This window comes from Microcebus murinus, chromosome 13, assembly GCF_040939455.1.
Source record: "Microcebus murinus isolate Inina chromosome 13, M.murinus_Inina_mat1.0, whole genome shotgun sequence".
In the NCBI taxonomy this organism is placed as follows: Eukaryota; Metazoa; Chordata; class Mammalia; order Primates; family Cheirogaleidae; genus Microcebus; species Microcebus murinus.
In genome coordinates, this window is record NC_134116.1 from 16753873 (window position 1) to 16772146 (window position 18274).

General features: G+C 36.2%; 1 protein-coding gene across 2 annotated transcripts in view; it reads right to left on the reverse strand.

The window, feature by feature from the left end:
* PCCA (propionyl-CoA carboxylase subunit alpha) overlaps positions 1–18274 on the reverse strand; it is a 373670-nt gene that overhangs the window by 85563 nt on the left and 269833 nt on the right. For both annotated transcript variants that reach the window (XR_012922419.1, XM_012751855.2), the window contains exon 20: positions 6439–6537. Coding sequence is in view for 1 of the 2 variants with exons in the window: in XM_012751855.2 (XP_012607309.1) it covers positions 6439–6537 (99 nt within the window). In the remaining variant the exon portion in view is untranslated. The remainder of the gene's footprint in view (positions 1–6438; positions 6538–18274) is intronic.

Genomic DNA, 18274 nt, shown 5'->3' on the forward strand with positions numbered 1-18274 from the left:
AAAAGGTGGAAACAACCCAAATGTCTATCGATAGATGAATGGATAAATAAAATATAGTATATTCACACAATGGAATATTATTCAGCCGTACAAAGGAAAGACATCCTGTCATGTGCTACAACATGGATGAACCTTAAGGGTATTATGCTAAAGTGAAATAAGCCAGTCACAAATAGAAAAATATTGTAATATTCCATTTAAATGAAGTCCTAAAGGAGTCTAATTCATAGGGACAGAAAGTAGAATGGTGGTTGCCAGGGGCTGGGGTAGGGAGAATGGGGGGTTAGTGTTTAATGGGTACAGAGATTCATCTTGGAAAGATGAAGAAGTTCTGGATATGGATTGTGGTGGAGGCTGTACAACAATGTGAATGTACCTGATGCCATTTAACTATGTACCAAAAGTGCTAAAAATGGGAAATTTTATGTTATACAAATTTTACCACAGTTTTTAAAAATCTTGTTTAGGGTATAAAATAGTGTTGGAGAAAGAAAAACCTAACAGAAGAGCATCTCAGATAGGCATAACACTCTACATTACTATCACTTTTTTCTGCTCTTATAGATTAGTAGATGGTTGATGGCTTGGTTTGTAAAAGCAAAGAATGTAGAATTCACTATCAAAAAACTAATCCTGAGAAGATAAGCAAATCAGAATAACAGGCAAAGCCAGGCGTGGTGGCTCACGCTTGTAATCTTAGCACTCTGAGAGGCTGAGGCAGGAGGATCGTTAGAGCTCAGGAGTTTGAGACCAGCCTGAGCAAGAGCGAGACCCTTGTCTCTACCAAAAATAGAAAGAAATTAATTGGCCAACTAAAAATATATAGAAAAAATGAGCCAGGCATGGTGGCGCATGCCTGTAGTCCCAGCTACTTGGGAGGCTGAGGCAGGAGGATTGCTTGAGCCCAGGAGTTTGAGGTTGCTGTGAGCTAGGCTGACACCACGGCACTCTAGTCTAGGCAACAGAGTGAGACTCTGTCTCAAAAAAATAAAAATTAAAAATAAAAAAATTAAAAAAAAAAAGAATGAAAGGCAAGTTTGAAAAAAAAGACAAATCAAGTCAAAGCAGGAGCTCAGGTGTTTGTTGGGGAGTGAATTTTGTGATCCTTATGGTACTCATTGAGTGCAGAATAGTGCATGTCAAGTTCTTATCATCAACCTCTCTCAAACCGAATCCTTTTTTTTTCTCTACACTGCTAGCATCTCATGGAGGATGAGAACAATAACATGATTGTCTTCTAAATGAACTCCTTCTCCACTTGTCCCTTCAATTCCTTAACCCTCTGTTTATGAGGACACATTCATCTTCCACAACAGCATTTTGATGAATGTTACTTACCTCTGCAAAAAGTTTCAATGCTATATCTTCATTGCTAATCTTCTCTATATCGTTCCAATTTTAGTATATGTGCTGCCAAAACAAGCACTGTATCTTCATTGCTGATTGAAAAGCAGACTCTAAGTTCTCATTCACAAGCTGGCTGCTCTAACCTATTTTTCTATGCGTAGCTCTCATTACCTCCCTATGTGAGTGCTTCCTAATCTACCTCCCATTTCACCCTTTTCTAAGGTACAGCTCGAATATTATCTGATACCTCTGGCCTACAACAAACACACACACACAACCATTTAAAGTGGCTAAAGTTTCTCTAGAGATAAATGAAAAATGAAAAGGAGCAATTGGCTGAGAGCTTGTGGAAGCAAATTACAGTGACCAGAGTTTCATATTAAGGGAAAAGTCATCATTTTGTTTACAATTAATGGAGAGACACCTCACAGAAACACTAAATCTTTTAAGAATTTTGGGGTTGGAAAGGAAAGAGGGTGGCAAGCTAGTAACGGGGAGAGAAACAGGACTATTCATAAGCAGTGTTGGCACAACGTACGGTTATCCACATTTTAAAAGTAAAATTGGATCTCTAGCTCATACCATATACAAAAGTCAATCCCATGGGGATTAAGGATTTAAATGTAAAAAAGCACAATTTAAAAAGGTTTAGAAGAGAATATTGGCAAGTATCTTTATGAGCTTGGGAGAAGAGGATTGTTTAAACTAATATAAAACACACAAACCATGAAGGAAAAGATTGAAAATTCTGACATTAAATCTCTGATTTAAAACTTTACTTGGATAACTTAAAAAAGATAAAAACACACACAAAAAAGATAAAAACACAAGCTACAAACCAGGAGAAGTTACTTGTAACATATAACTGATAATGGATTAGGATCTATAACATATGAAGAACTTTATGAGTCAATAAGAAAAAAATAAACAATCTAATAAAAAAAAAAGTGGGCAAAAGCTGTGAGCAGGCATTTTGCAGAAGAAAAACAAGACTGCCAATGCATACATTTTTTAAGTGTTCATTGTTATTACTAATCAGAGAAATGTACGTCAAAACCACAAAGAGATACCATTTAAATTCACCAATCAGCAAAAACCTAAGTGGTCTGGGAATACCAAGGGTTCACCAGGATTGAAGCAAAACCGATAAGGGCACAGATTCTTGGGTTCAAATACTGGCACTTCTTTTTACCAGCAGAAAGCCTTGAGCAAGCAACTTAGCCTTTACAAGCCTCAGGGTAACACTAATAACCACTTTATTGGATCACTGCGAGGATTAAACAAATTAATACAAATGAAGTGCTTAGAATAGTCAGTGCCTAACACAGTAAGCATAGAATAAGGTTAGCTTATTATTCATATTAATATCATCGTTATCCTCATCATCACTACTGGTGCGCATAAACTGGTCCAGCCACACAAGGAAAACTTTTTGGCCTCATGATGCAGGATAAGGACGCAGAGTCCCTACAGCACAGCCATTCTACTGGCATATGCCCTGGAGAAACCCTTATTTGAAGGGGAAACATGTAGCAGAATGCTCATAGAAGCACAGTTTATGACAACAAAATAACACAAATGTCTATTTAGAGGAGACAAAATAATTTGTGCTAAATTAATATGATGTAGTAACATATAACATGGAAGCCAATAAACTAAAACTACAGACCTCAACATGGACCAGTCTGACAAACTTAATACTGGATGAGAAAAAGCAACTCCTGTAAGGATATAGAGTATGGGCCAATTACATTAAGTCCCAAAACACGAAAAGCTAAACGAGGCATTGTTCACAGGTTTAGTGTGTGTGTAAATATCCCTAAAGAAAAGCAAGGGAGTGATAAATTTAAAAATCACAATGGCAGTTCCCTTTAGGGCCCCCAGGAAGGAAGACTTAATAAAGGAGGAGCAGTATCGTTTCCAGCAGCACTGGCAATGTTTCCTTTTTCAATCTAGATGGTGAGTAAACAGCTTTTCATTGTGCTATTCTTTAGTTTTTATACAGATATAACACATATTTTATATTTAATAGTATTTAATAACATTTGATACACATTAATGATAAATTAATGTTTAATAATAAAATGTAATAATATTTAGTAATATATAATACTTCCTGCCTCAGCCTCCCAAGTAGCTAGGACTACAGGTCTGCACCACTACACTCTGCTAATTTTTACATTTTTGTAGAGACGAGGTCTCACAATGTTGACTAGGCTGGTCTCGAACTCCTGGCCTCAATCAATCCTCCACCTTGGCCTCTCAAAGTGTTGGGATCACAGGCATGAGCCACCACATGCAGCCTTATTTCTTGCTCACACCAAGTTTAAGGTAGATATATATATTTTTTTATTTTAGCGTATTATGGGGGTACAAGTGTTAAGGTTACATATATTGTCCATGCCCCCTCTCCCCCCTTGAGTAAGAGCTTCAAGCATGTCTATCCCCCAAACGTTGCACATCTCACTCATTGTGTTTGTAAAACTGAGCAAACAGAACAAGACCCTGTCAAAAATTTAAAAATTTAAAAAAAGAAAAAATAAACTTTTGTCATGTCAAAAAATATATATATAATACTTAATAAGTTGATATGTATGCACAAAAATCCAGGGAAAAAAGAATAGCAGTTATAAAAATCACTTGAAAAATACCTGATGTAGTATCCATTCCATAGTTCTCAAAATTGACCATAAACAAGTGCAAAGAGAAATACACACACACACAAGTAATAGTATTTTCATAGCTATTAGCTTGGAAGTGCTGAGCTGACACTCTTGGAGCAGCAGAGCCCATGAAGGAGCATCAGAGGGAATCAAGAGTTAGCATAGACCTTTAAGTCTGACTATGCGAAGGGCAGGCAGGAGAGACATCAGCAAAGATGACTGTAAAGCCACCAATTCTTTCCTCCTGTCACTGTCAGCCCCCTCCTGCCATAGGCTTTTTATCCTCACTGCCCTGCTAACGTTTCACTTCTGTTTCCATCTCTCTATGGCCTGCTGATGTCTCTGCCTCCAATCTCAACACATCCCTCTTCAAGCTACTTTCCACAATGCACCAAAAACCAAAAGCCCCTTGTAACTACAGTTTTGTTCATGTTATCACTTCCTTATTGAAAACTCTGCCGTGGTTCCCATTGGCCTGAGAATAAAGTAGGGTCCACATCATGTCCTTATTGAGGCATGTGTGACTTGGCTCCCACCTGCCTCACTTTGGCTCACCACGCCCCAGCTTAGTCTCTGACCGCGGAGGTTTAAGCAGTGATTCTCAAACTATGGCCCCTGGACCAGCAGCTTCAGTGTTATCTGGGAACCTACTAGAAATGCAGACCTACTAAAGCAGAGTAAACTCTGTGGGTGGGTCCAACAATATGAGTTTTACAGGTCTTCTACTTGATTCTCAAGCACATTAAAGTTCAAGCATCACTGGTTTAAAGCATGAATGAGAGGTAATTATTATTTGAAGAACTCTGATGGGGAAAATTGAAAAGTACTATTGCATAGTGGGGAAAAGCACACACTCCAGGGCAAACTGCCAGGGTGCATGTTTCTGCTCAGCTTCTTCCCAGCTTTGTAATCACAGGAAAGTTACTTAGCTCGCCTCAGCATAGTGTAATACTTAATAGCATGGATCCTATAGCAAGATTGCTTGGATTTAAATCACAGTCTGTCTCTTATTAGCTATGTGACCTTCACTAAGTCACTCACTTTCTTTGAGCCCTAGCTGCCTCATTTATGAAAGAATAAATAATAGCACCTATTTCATACAGCTGTTGTGAAGATTAAAGGAGTTAATATATGTATGGTGCTTAAAACTGTACCTGATGCACAGTAAGTACTATGTGTTTTTTATTAATATTAATAATTGTTATTAATTACACAAGGACTATATTAGATTTTGGAAAGAGTCAACAATGAATGCTAATGGCCATAGAAAGTAAATAAAATTCATTCCCTCTCATAAGGAAAAACTTTCCTCACCCTTTTTTAGGTAAATTGGCTTTTTTTTCCAATACGCCTTTTACCTTTCTGAGCTTATTTCCTTCCAATTAGAGTGCTTAACTTGATGCAATGACCTCTTCCAAAGAGCCAAGGGATCTGCCTTTAAAGGGTCACTTATTTCAGATACATTAATGCTTTCTGTAGCAAAGAACTTACAAGATTGAAAAGAGATTTTCTGAATATGCTCCCTACATTAGAGAAACTATTTTTGATGATTATTCTAATACATATCCAGTATCAATTTAGCTACAAATTCTACATGTAAAGGTACCATCAGGACAACTATCTGTACAGTTTTTGAGAAGGATGCTGAAAGTATCATGACACAAAAATTTGGCTAGTAGGAGCTCGTATGTCTTTCTCCTCACTACTGAGAGGTCATACTGTGTCCCTCTGACCAAAACACATGAATACCTGAGCCACAATACACTCAGTGTAGAATATATTCTATTGACCATAAACAAATGCAAGAAGATCTTTTTTTTTTCTGAGACAGGGTCTCAATCTGTCGCCCTAGGCTGGAATGCAATGGCACAATCATAATTCAGGAACTCCCAGGCTCAAGTGATCCTCCCAACTCAGCCTTCCTAGTACCTACAGGCACCAGCCACTATGCTTGGCTAATTTTTTTTTTTTTAATTTTTTGTAGAGATAGGATCTTACTATGTTGCCCAGAATGAAGGTTACTAAATTTTTAAAGGGCATCAGTGTGCTATGGAAAGTCACCCTGAATATTGCATGTTTCTGCTAACCTAACACTACACAATTTCAACTGAATAGAAAAAGAAGGTAACAAAGTGAGTCATATTTTACAACTAAAAACCCATAAAGGCAAAGAAAACTGCTAATCTTCTAATATTTTTAGAAGAGTATGCAGGATCTTCTTGGATTGCCTAAAATAGAAAACATTAATTCCTCAGATTAAGACTTCATTCAAGATCCTCTAAAATAAGAAAAAAATGTTTTCAACTTTAAAAAGTATAAGATGAATAAAATACAGCTTTTCCCTCCTATATCTGTAATTAACCACACAGGTACTGACAAGGATTTTGAACTTGAGGAGGCCTGCTAAGTAAATCATCAGAACACTTACCTGGATAGTCCTCTGAGTGCCATCAACGTTGACAGGCAATAAGGGCAAAGCCAGGTTCCACGTGCTGGTCACATCCAGTTTCGACCCATCAACTTCCACCTGTTGTGACACCAAATAAGACTGTTACCATGAAGAAAGACAAAAAACTGATCTCAAGTTCATTGCTGCATACAAAGCAGCAGCCATTTTAAACAGATGGCTCCCAAACAACCTGTCATGTTTACTGCTCCAGCCATGAAAGACAGGGTCCAACAACAGAGTCTCCCTCGTCATCTCTGGGGAGAGGTGAAGGACCTGTGAACAGCTGCCTCTGGGTACTGAGGTTTCAAGTGATTTCCAGTAAGTAACAAACAGCCTTCTAACTCCAAACCTATCTGGACATGCTACATTTACTGCAATTAGACAAGTAATGCATATAAATTCCAGTGACATTTTGCAACCCACACATCAGGGCTTGCATATAATATCCTCTCCAAGGACCAAGGAAGAACTTTTTCCATGTTAATTTTAATGAAGGACTATGCATTGTTATCTTAATTAAACAGAAGCTTTAATTAGACACAATTCTTTGGTGCTGACTATCAAAAGTCCATTCAAACTTTGGAAAGTTCTGTCATATTTTTGTCAATCATAAATGACTAATTTTGTGAAGTTGTCATTTATGAAGATACAACAAAAGACCCCTACTCTTTCAAAACAGAGATATTATTAAGAGCAAAATTTAATTTCCAAGTAAATAATATAAAAGTAATTCAAATTAAGAAATCATAGTTAATTTAAAATAAAAAACTATTAGTTTTCTTCCTTTTTACTCACTGATGATTATTCCCTAACTTTTTAATATGAGAGGCTTACAAATATTATTAAAGTCTACAGCAGACAATCTAACAAAAGGATACTTAAGTTTGCTCAAGTTTCAAAATAAACCTGAACCAGAGCCAAGATATATGATCCCTAACAATTTCGCCACTATCACTTAATTCTCTTAAAAGACACTCATTAAAAACGGATATTAGAGTCCTCACTATTTCCTTTTTTGCTGGACCCTTGGAGACAGGTAATGGGGTAGCAGTGTGGAAAAATTGGTAGAAACATTCTGACAAGTATCAGGTACCCTAACAATATCCAGGCTAGAGGTCTGCTCTGGGACTTAGTCTAGGGGAGGCTGAAGCTTCTGGCAAAGCCCAGGACTCAGTTTCACAGCATTTTGAATATGCTGTGGGAGCAATAGCACAGCACTGATGAAGAACCTGGACAGATGGCCTGAGTACATCATGATGGGAATCCAGAAGTTTCTATGCATTCCAGTGGGTGACTAGTGAAGGTCTAGGCCTAGATGAAGAGCACATGGTACAGGGGACTCCATGATTGCAGGTAAACATGTACCCATGGCAGATTGGTCCAGGATTCCCTGTGGATACCAAAATCTGTGGACGCTCAAGTCCCTGATACAAAATGGAACAGTATTTGCCCATAACCTATGCACATCCTCGTGTGTATCTTAAATCATCTGAGATTACTTATAATACCTAATACAATGTAATAATTGTTCAGTATAGACACAATATTTTTCCAAATATTTTCGATCCACAGTTGGGTGAATCCATGATGCAGAACCCAGGGATATGGATGGCAGAAGCCTCCTCAATACCTTCAGAGCCCAGAGAGCACTTGACTTATTACTCAGAGGTTACCAGTCTAGGCCCTTGCAGCAAAGATTTACGAGGACAGCACGTGAGTCTGAGTTCTACTCCCCACAACTATCGTCCCGAGGCAGACTGACCACCATCCCCAAAGGTCCCTCTTACTCACACCCAGCTGCCACCTCAGGGAACAGGGGAAGAAAACTGACACACTGCGCTATCTGAAAGAGACTGTTCAAACCAAAAGAGGCCAAAATCCTGTTTAGAGACAAATTTTTCTTCTCACCATCCCCTACTAAAGGTAGAGGGTTTATGAGAGAGATTCTTATACATGATAAAAAAATAAATAAAGAAGCTAAATTCTCTTGTACATCTGATGAGTAATGAGTACAAATTTGCAACTTTATTATATAATGAAGCAAAGAAGCTACCAGACTCCAAATCACAGACTATAAAACATAGCAGCAAATATTAAATGAGGGCAGGGAACATGCTTACAGCCATCGCATGCCTTCTCAGGCCTCCATGGAGCAGCAGTAAACAGACTTCTTCAAGATACATAATTCTGAACAAAAGATGTAATGATTCTATTGATGCTATCATTAGATCAGTAAAATCTCAATGCAAGTCTAAGCCATAGGAGAAGCAGAGAATGTCTCTGTGAACCACAGTTTAACACCATAGAGAGGCGGGGCAGACTGAATTGAAGAATCCTTGTTACTGTGCCATACCCATTGTTTACACCCAATAATTTAGCCAGGGAGACTGAAAAAGCAGATGTAGAGTAGAGGTAGCATTTCATTAAATGACACTGAGAACCTGACATGAAGAACTACTCTACCTTCTCGATGCCAACAACTAATGGGAAATGATCCTGAGGGCAAAGGAAATAACCCAGATTTGGTGACAGGTAACAAGCCTAAGGACAAGCTGTAGGCTTCACTCTCTGCCCCCATTACAACATAACCAATACAGGGGATCTCTGCATACAATGTGGAAAAAAATGTATAAAGAGAAAAAGGTAAATCAAGAGCATACAACACAAGAACTCCTCAAAGAAACACAGGAAGAGTTCAGATAAATAATTCTCCAAAGTCTCAAAGGCAACCATAGGAAATGTGACCCCTCTTTAAAAAAAAGTGAGCTCAAAGAATAAAAACAAAGGTTCAAAGAAGAGATTATACAACAACAGAAGGAAATGAAAATCAAGCTGGTAGAACTCAGAAAAAAATGAAGAGAAAAATAACATTATTGAGATAAAAGCCACATTAAAAAGCAACCAAAAATAGAATAATGTGACTAAAAAGAAAGACAAGGACATAGAGAAATCATATAAAACAAAATAGATAAGATCAACAATATAAAACCAATTTACAGGGAAGACAATAGATACATTGGAAGAAGAAGGGGATACAAAGAATATAATTATCTTCTTCAAAAAGGCTCATAAAGCAAAAATCAATGTACTTTTGAACATATAATAGGATAAAATAAGGTCTTATTTTTAAAATAAGACCTTTAATTTGTAGATTGATGATGTTTATGGAACTTTAAGGCTAAAGAATAAATTATGGGGGTGTTAGGCAGAAAAAATGTATAAGAAAGCAAAAAACTCATGTCAGCCTAATTTCCCAGGAGCAACACTGATATAGAAGACCACAGAATAACATGGTCTAAGCACTACAAAAAAGAAACATAGCCCCCCAATTTTATACCCAGCCAAAGTTTCCTTTAAATGTATCATATAAATATATATTCTGTATCATGTAAGAATTTAGTGCCCTTCTTTAAAAATGAGGCAGCTCTATATGTACTGATATGAAACCATTCCCAAGAAAATACAGAATAGTGTACACCGTATGCTATCATTTATTAAGAAAAAAACCCAACCATACCTGCGTGTTTTAAAATGCATAAAATATCTCTGTACAAATGCATAAGAGGAATAGAGTGGCTGAGGAACAGGGATGGAAGGGAGGCTTGCTTTTCACTATAAATCCACTTAGACTTTTTGAATTTTATCCTGTATACATGTATTATATATTTTAAAAAATTTTAAGTGAAGTGTGCTAATTTCTTGTTATTATAATATACAATCAATAGTGACTTCAGATCTTTCACTAGTAGGCACACAATAAATAGTAGCTGTTTTTTAAAACTACATTTTGATTAAGAGGTTGGTACTCATTTCAGATTCTCGAATGCAGATTTACTGACTTCATCTACAACATCCAATTTTACAATGTGTTTCAGACGATTTCTCTTCCTCAACTGAAAAAGAGAGACCTCAACCCACAATATACCAAAAATCCCTGCTAGGTCTAAAATTCTGTGGGTTTTGTGGCTATAAAGCCCTTTTATTTTAGATGTATTTAGATGGTTAATTTCTGATATGACAGTTTCCAATATTAACAAGAGATTTTTGTTTTGCTCAAGTGCCTCTGGGGTTAGAAGTTTTAAAGATCTTTCCTTTAACAGACAACCGAAACTAATAAATTAAGTCAAATTCAGTGTGGGGCAAAAAAGAAAAATAGACCAAAAGTGAAATGACAAATGGCATGATGCCCTGGGGCTCGAGGAAAATCTCACACCTTTCCAGGCAGACAATATTATCACAGTGTCTTAGCAGCCTCAAAACACTAGAATAGTTTAAATGATGTAAAAACTCTACATTTTTTAAACAATCCAAATATATAATGCTAGAAGCATTTAGAAACACCTGATCTAAGCAAAGATTTTATATTCTGTCCTTACATACACCTAGGACTCAAGTGTACCAAATTTCCATTAATTATAATATTATACTCCCCACACTCTTGGCAGATGACCTCCTCTCTTTACCAAAATCAAAGCCACAGATATGAATCCTCTTTATTTTCTTGTATATCAACCATGTTCTTTACTACACTTGATCTTAGCCAAAAGGCTGACAAGCGATTTGTAATTTTTCTTTTACTTACATCTCCTGCCTTCTCTGCTTAATTAATCCCTTACACTTCAGATTTTCCACCTTTCAGTCTATACCAGCTACCTTCTTTTCTGCTGCCAAGCATGTAGAGTACTCCCTAGCTACCATGTTTCTCTGAAAATAAGACAGGGTCTTATATTTATTTTTCCTCAAGAAGACACCCTAGTGCTTATTTTCAGGGGATGTGTTACTTTTTTTATGTACGGTACAATGATCTACATTTATTCAAATATAGTTAAGTCATCTTCTGGAACATCATCACAACTCTCCAAACCCTGAATTCCATCCTGAATTTCTTGTGACTCTATTTCCTTTAGAACCATTGGCCCCAATCTCTCATGTCGAGCAAAAGAGCTCTCATGGGGCGATAAGAAGGGCTGACTCATCTTCTTTACCGCTACGCAACGAAACGCATGAGTTGTGCAGACACGCTGTGTAGCCACGCCCAGCACTAGGTCTTATTTTCGGGGTAGGGATTATATTGCACAAATGCTTAGAAATCCTGCTAGGGCTTATTTTATGGGTAGGTCTTATATTTGGGGAAACACAGTACCTATGTCTTTCCTCTTCTCTGGTGGGTTTGAAACAAGTGCTCTGTACTTGTTTTCTTACCACATACCTTTCCCCATAACCTTCTACAATCTAGCTATTAAAATTGTATTTTGAAAGGTCACAAATCTTCAGCAATTTTCATACTTCCTTCTTAATTTTCATTATTCTTTACTTCTCAGCAGGAAGGCTGGCCTCTCTGAGGAGGTGATCTCTAAGCCACGATGAGAAGGGTGATTAGGAATTAGGTAAGTGTGCTAGTGGTAGGTGAGTGGGAATATTCCAGAAAGAATATCATATAAAAAAAATCCCTGCAGCAAGAAAGTGCTTAGCTGGTTCAAAACCAGTGTGCCTGGAACAGAGAAAAGAAAGGGAAGAATTGCACCCAAAGAACAGGGAGAGCCAAGGGAAACATTAACAGTTCCAAATGGAGAGTGAGATCATCCTCTACATGTTTAAAAGATCATTCTGGCTACAGCTTGGAGAATAAATTAGATGAAACAAAAATAAAAATTATGATGGTCAGGTCTAGAGAAGAGGGACATTCAGGAGTCATATCCACTGGGAAGGAAAGTGGGAAGTATGAATACTGCGGTGGAGATGTGAAAGAGTCACCGAGGAGCAGGCGGAAGAGGAAGCTGATCAGAGAAACAACAAAACTGCCCCTTAGTGCTGGGTGCTTAGTCACGCTGGCGGATGCGTGTGTTAGGATGAGAATTTGCCTGTGGTGTGTGATGTTTGCCAGCAACGCTCAGGTGCTTGGACATAGGCATAGAGGAAGTGGGAGGCTGAATTCATCTAACTTTGGGACTATGAAGAGGTGAAGTAGTGAATGGCATTCATAAGTGAGTGACTATAATTACAGGCCAGGGAATCTAAGCTGTATAAAGGATATAAAAACAGGAGTGTCATCAATGGAGGGAGAGAAAATACCGGGACTGATTTTGTATGGAAGTAGAGAGACAGGCCACGGACTGGTTGCTAATCTTCAAGTACAGGAAGAGGGATGCAGGGAAGGAAGCTTAAAGGTTGCCAAGGGTGAGGTAGTGATGAAGTTGATGATGTGAGTTTGAAAGAAGGGGTTTACGAGAGAGAGTTGAACAGTCTAGAATGACACTCGGAGAAAAACAATCCCACCTCCCTTCTTTGAGGTGCGTGTGGTATGAGAAAAAAACTCCTGCAAGGTTTCAGTTAAGGGAAAGTGGTGGAACATTCAAGAAAAGGCTGATACAGGGGAGTCTGCTGGTCATAAAAGAGATTCAGAGGGCACAGTGGAAACGGTTGAGAGGAAGTAGAGAGATGACATAGAAGAAGAAAGGAAATAGATTTAGAAATAACAGAGGGCTGGGGAACCTCTCAAATACTCCAACTTCTCTCCATCTCCACTGTAGCCCAAACTTGGGCCACTGTATTTCTCACACAGACTCCACAATTCGCCAGCCTCCCCACATAGATTCTTCTGTATCTCCAATTGGTTCTCCTCACCATAGCCTAAATAATCGGTGTAAACATGAAACTAATCATTTACAAAAACAGAGTTAAAGGGCAAATAGAGCCGACATGGGAAACAGCACAGGGAAGTGCTGCCTGCTTTTGAGAAGTCTAAACTCTAAAACATACGAGGATCAGACAGTCTAAGCACATCAGAGTGCCCCCTGTTCCCCAATCATTTGAAGATGATAGGCTAATTTTTAGTAATGGCATTATAAATTTGAATTAATCAGGACCAGGATATGGTAAGTGAAATTCATCTTAACATACTCTATTTTCTGAAAACTTTCCTACAGCTTAATCAAAGAGATCAGTTTGATTGAAAATTATTCATAAAAAGAATATATATGATTCAAAATCATGGTATCTTTCCTATTTCAAAAAGGTATTTTCTCCCACATTTAATAATCTACCTGTAACTTTGTATTCCATTAAAAGTATTTAACTGCATTTGTAGTACAAATAATGTTGATGTGGAATAGTTTCCACGAGTTGTTTGGAACATTCAATTTTCCTATCTACGTCATTATAAGGGAAAAAGAAAGTACACACCCTAAGTTAATTTGACATTTGAGAGAGATTACTTACATCCTTCACCATTAAAACTCAAAAAACCCCACTTCCTCAGAAATACCTCATGACACAGTTAAAATATTATAGCTTCTATTGCAGTAGGCACCTGCTAAACATTTTTAAAATTCATTCAACATGAGAAACGTAAAACTTACAAAACAAAACATTTGCCAAAAAATCATTTCCAAAAATAATAAAACTTTGGGAAGATACAGGCTATTAGAAGTGTTTTTGATTCACCGTATCAATCATCTTTTTTGTCATACACAAATTGTAAATTCTTTGTCATTAAATGATAAAGAGATTAGCACTGTGCAGAGTTAAATCTAAAATAAAAATCCATATTCCACCATTTTAAAAAAGACTTTTATTATATATCTTGCTTCTATGTCTGAAAACAACATGAAGGATAAAAAACAGATTTGTTGATCAAGCTATAACTAATTCTCAGGAAGTTATAACTAGTTCCATAGCACATAGATATACTCTGATCATTTTAAATATGTACCACAAGCTTTCATGGTATATATTAAATGATCATACTGCACAAAATGTGGAAAAAGATCTGCAGGTTTTTTTTATTTGACTCTTAGGCCAGCAAAGATCCTAGAAATAATATATTCCAACTCCACCCTCTCCTCCTCCCATTTTACATGTAAGAAAATCAAAGAACTATATAAGTTATGTAATTTATAGGAACGATTACCTTGAAATACTCCTCGGAGTATTTTACTTAAATCTACATGTTATAAGTAGCAAATGTATTAATAATCTAAATACAAAAAAATAGTGCTTGTATATAGTAGATGCTCACTGTATTTTTGCACCTTGAAAGAAGGCTGTTCTAGAGATAGATATGTTTATTGGCTCTTTTTAGTTCTTAACTCTTAGCTACTCCTAACAAAAAATATTATTAAATTATTTATCAAATAGATGAGGTATATCCATACTCCCCATTAATCAAGGAATTTTTATGCCATGCAGTTAATTAAATTGGGATATTACCACCATCTAACATTATTATAGTTCACTAAATTCTACACAAACTGCTATTGGAGATGTAAAACACAAATATACTTTAAAATTTTAAAAGCTGAGATGTTGACAATAAGCAGCACATAATTTTTCTATTATTTAATAGACCTAATAAATTTGCTAAGCTGCTTATTTCAATACTTATTTCTGGGTAAAACATAACAAAACTCCAATATTTTAATGTTACTATAATATCAACAATTCTTAATATTTCAGTATGAACTATAATAGTTTTATGTCATAATATAACACAAAAAGTGTAGGTTTCCTTTATCTTCCTCTTCAGATTATTAAATATTTCAAAATATAGTTATGATACCTCTATTGACCTTCCAGAGGAAAATGAGATGGTTGTTTTATGAAAAGAAAAAGAGAATTATTTTTTGTAAGTTTGCTGTTTATCACTATCACCTTGGAAACAGCCTTTTATTTCTCTCCAAAATATATATGTAATAATGACAAAGACATCAAGAATTAGAATGATGAAGATCTGTCACAAAAATTATATTTAATATGCATATGTCATAAATGTAATTAAATATATCTCAAAAGATGTGAATTGCAAAAACAAATTTTAGGTATTTATCTACAATCAGCCAGGTTGACTAGTTTCTGTTTAATTATCGCCTCATTAATTGATCAGTAACAACTTTAATTTCAGTTTTACAGTTTAAAAAATATCCTACATCATTTTGCCCAGCTTAATTATAGTTGTAGTTTTTTTTTGGATTGGTGTGATAAGGTCATTCTCTGCAGATCACACTGTAAATTATATCAGCTTAATGAATAACTCCAGGTAGATGAGATTAACATAAAGAGCAATTGAAGCTGCCTTTCCCTCCCCTGTCAGACCACGGTGAAATCCTGTGTATCTAACACAGTACTGTCCTCAACAATCAGAATGCTTGTGTTTGAAAGGTGCCAAGAACACCCCATGGGGAAAGGACAGTCTCTTCAATAAATGGTACAGGGAAAAACTGGATATCCACATGCAGAAGAATGAAACTAGACTCCCACTTCTCACCCTATATAAAAATTAACTCAAAACGGATCAGAGACTTACATGTAAGACCCAAAATGACAAAAGTACTAGAAGAAAACATAGGTGAAACACTTTAGGACATAATTCTGGGAAAAATTTTATGAATAAGAGTTCAAAAGCACAGGCAACAAAAGCAAAATTAAACAAATGAGATTATATCAAACTAAAAAGCTTTTGCACAGCAAAGGAAACAATCAACAGAGCGAAAAGAAAACCTACAGGATGGGAAAAAACATTTCCAAACTATCCATATGACAGGGGATTAATATCCAGACTATACAAGGAACTGAAATGTTTCAACAGCAAAAAACAAACAAAAAAACTGATTTAAAAGTAGGCAAATGATCTGTACAGACATTTCTCAAAAGAAGACAAACAAATGATCAATAAAAAATGCTTACCATTTCAATATATGTAACCTTAACAATTTTTGTACCCCCATAATATGATGAAATAAAAAAAAAAGAAAAAAATGCTTATCATCATTAATCATGGGGGAAATGCAAATTAAAACCACAATGAGGTATCATCTCATCCCAGTGGGGAAAGCTATTACAAAAAGACAAAAAATAACACATGCTGGTGAGGATGTGGAAAAAAGGGAACTCTTATACACTGTTGGTGGGAATGTAAACTAGTACTATTCTGAAGAACAGTATGGAGGTTCCAAAAAAAACTACAAATAGAACTACTGTTCTTGCTGATCCAGCAATACTAGTACTGGGAATTTATCCAGAAGAAAAAAAAATCATTGTATCCCAGACTTCAGCGCTCCCATGTTTATTGCAGCATATTCACAACAGCAAAGATATGGAATCAACCTAGATGTCCAACAACAGACAAATAATGGATTTTTAAAAATGAGGTATATACACACAATAGAATACTATTCAGGCATAAAAAGAACGAAATCCTATCATTCGCAGTAACGTGGATAGAAGTGGAGGACATTATGTTAAGTGAAATAAGCCATGAACCAGAAAGTTTAACACTGCATTTTCTTATTTGTGGAAGCTAAAAAAAAAGTTGATCTCATAGAAGTAAAAAGTAGGACAGAGTTCAGTACAGGCTGGGAATGGTAGGGGAAATGAGGGCCGTTAAAGGATACTAAATTATAGCTGGATAAGAGGAATAAGTTCTAGTGTTCTATAGCACTGTAGGATACTATAGTTAGCAATAATGCATTACATAATTTCAAATAGCTAAAAGGAAGATACTGAACATTCCCAACACAAAGAAATGATAAATGCTTGAGATGATAGCTATGCTACTTACCCTGTTCTCTTTCCAGGGAGAGACATTATATGTATCCAAACTTTAATATGTATCCTATAAATATGTATGATTATTTGGCAAGTAAAAAAAAATCTTTTTAAGAATGCTTATGTTTGACCTTAGTTAGAGAAGTTACCTAACAGTTCATGTCTCCATTTCTTCATCTACAAGATACATTGAGGGGTTGTGAGGAGCGTAGAGTGGTTATGAGGAATAAAGTCAAGCTCTCAGAGCCCAGTACATAATAAGTCCTCAATAAATGCTGGTTATTGTTCACAGTTCAACTTACACTATGTATTCCTCCCACAATAACGATTACTCTAAATCTATTTTTCACCTTTTTCAACATACCTACTTTTGCTGCTCTTCCATTTTTCTTGTTCTTCTTGTTAATACCTCCTCCATTATTTATCCTTTTAATTTAATTTGATTCTTATGAGTATTTCTTCTGCTTTTCATATGTATTTCGCTACCATAGATGTCCCCCAGTAAAATCCCATTAGCTAAGCTGATGGCTCACCACCAAAGAACACATCCATAGTCTAAATGGGGTATAAGACTTTCACAAAAATATCTAAGTCTTTCCTCTTCCTAAATTTCCATATATTGCAATTGTGACACATTAATTCCTACAAATCATCCTTTATGTTACCTACCAGTGGCTGTTTAGCATTCTAAATCATATCCTTAGGCACTCACAGTTTCCCCTAATAGTCCATTTCTCCTGGCCAACAATAAATATATTTAAAATTCTGTTTTCTATGCTCCTATCTACCAAGGATTTTCCAACAGGTCTGTATTCTTTTCTTAGCCTCTGCGGCCATCAGTAACATTATTCTTAACATGTATACGAAAATATTTATGATTATATACTTTTTTACATTATACTACCAGTAGCATATTTGATGGTTTTATGTTTGCATCTTAAAAGTTTAGTATCAAATTTACTCCCAAAAGAATTAGTATATATTTTATGTCCTTAAAACTTTTCATGGATTACAAATCTAATAACAGAATGCTTTATAAACATGAACAATAAAACTCCTTTTTTTTCCCTATCATGTGGTTTACTCCAATTTTTTTTGATAAAGGAAAAATACAGAAACTGATGCCCCAGACCTACTCATCATATCTACCCAGTAAATCAGCTAACAATGAGCCATTTACTCTGTCTCCACTGCATCTCAAGGAAGACCCTAGTTAAAAAAAACACTCACAAAAACCAAAAACCAACCTAACTAATCATGCACTTGAAAAGAG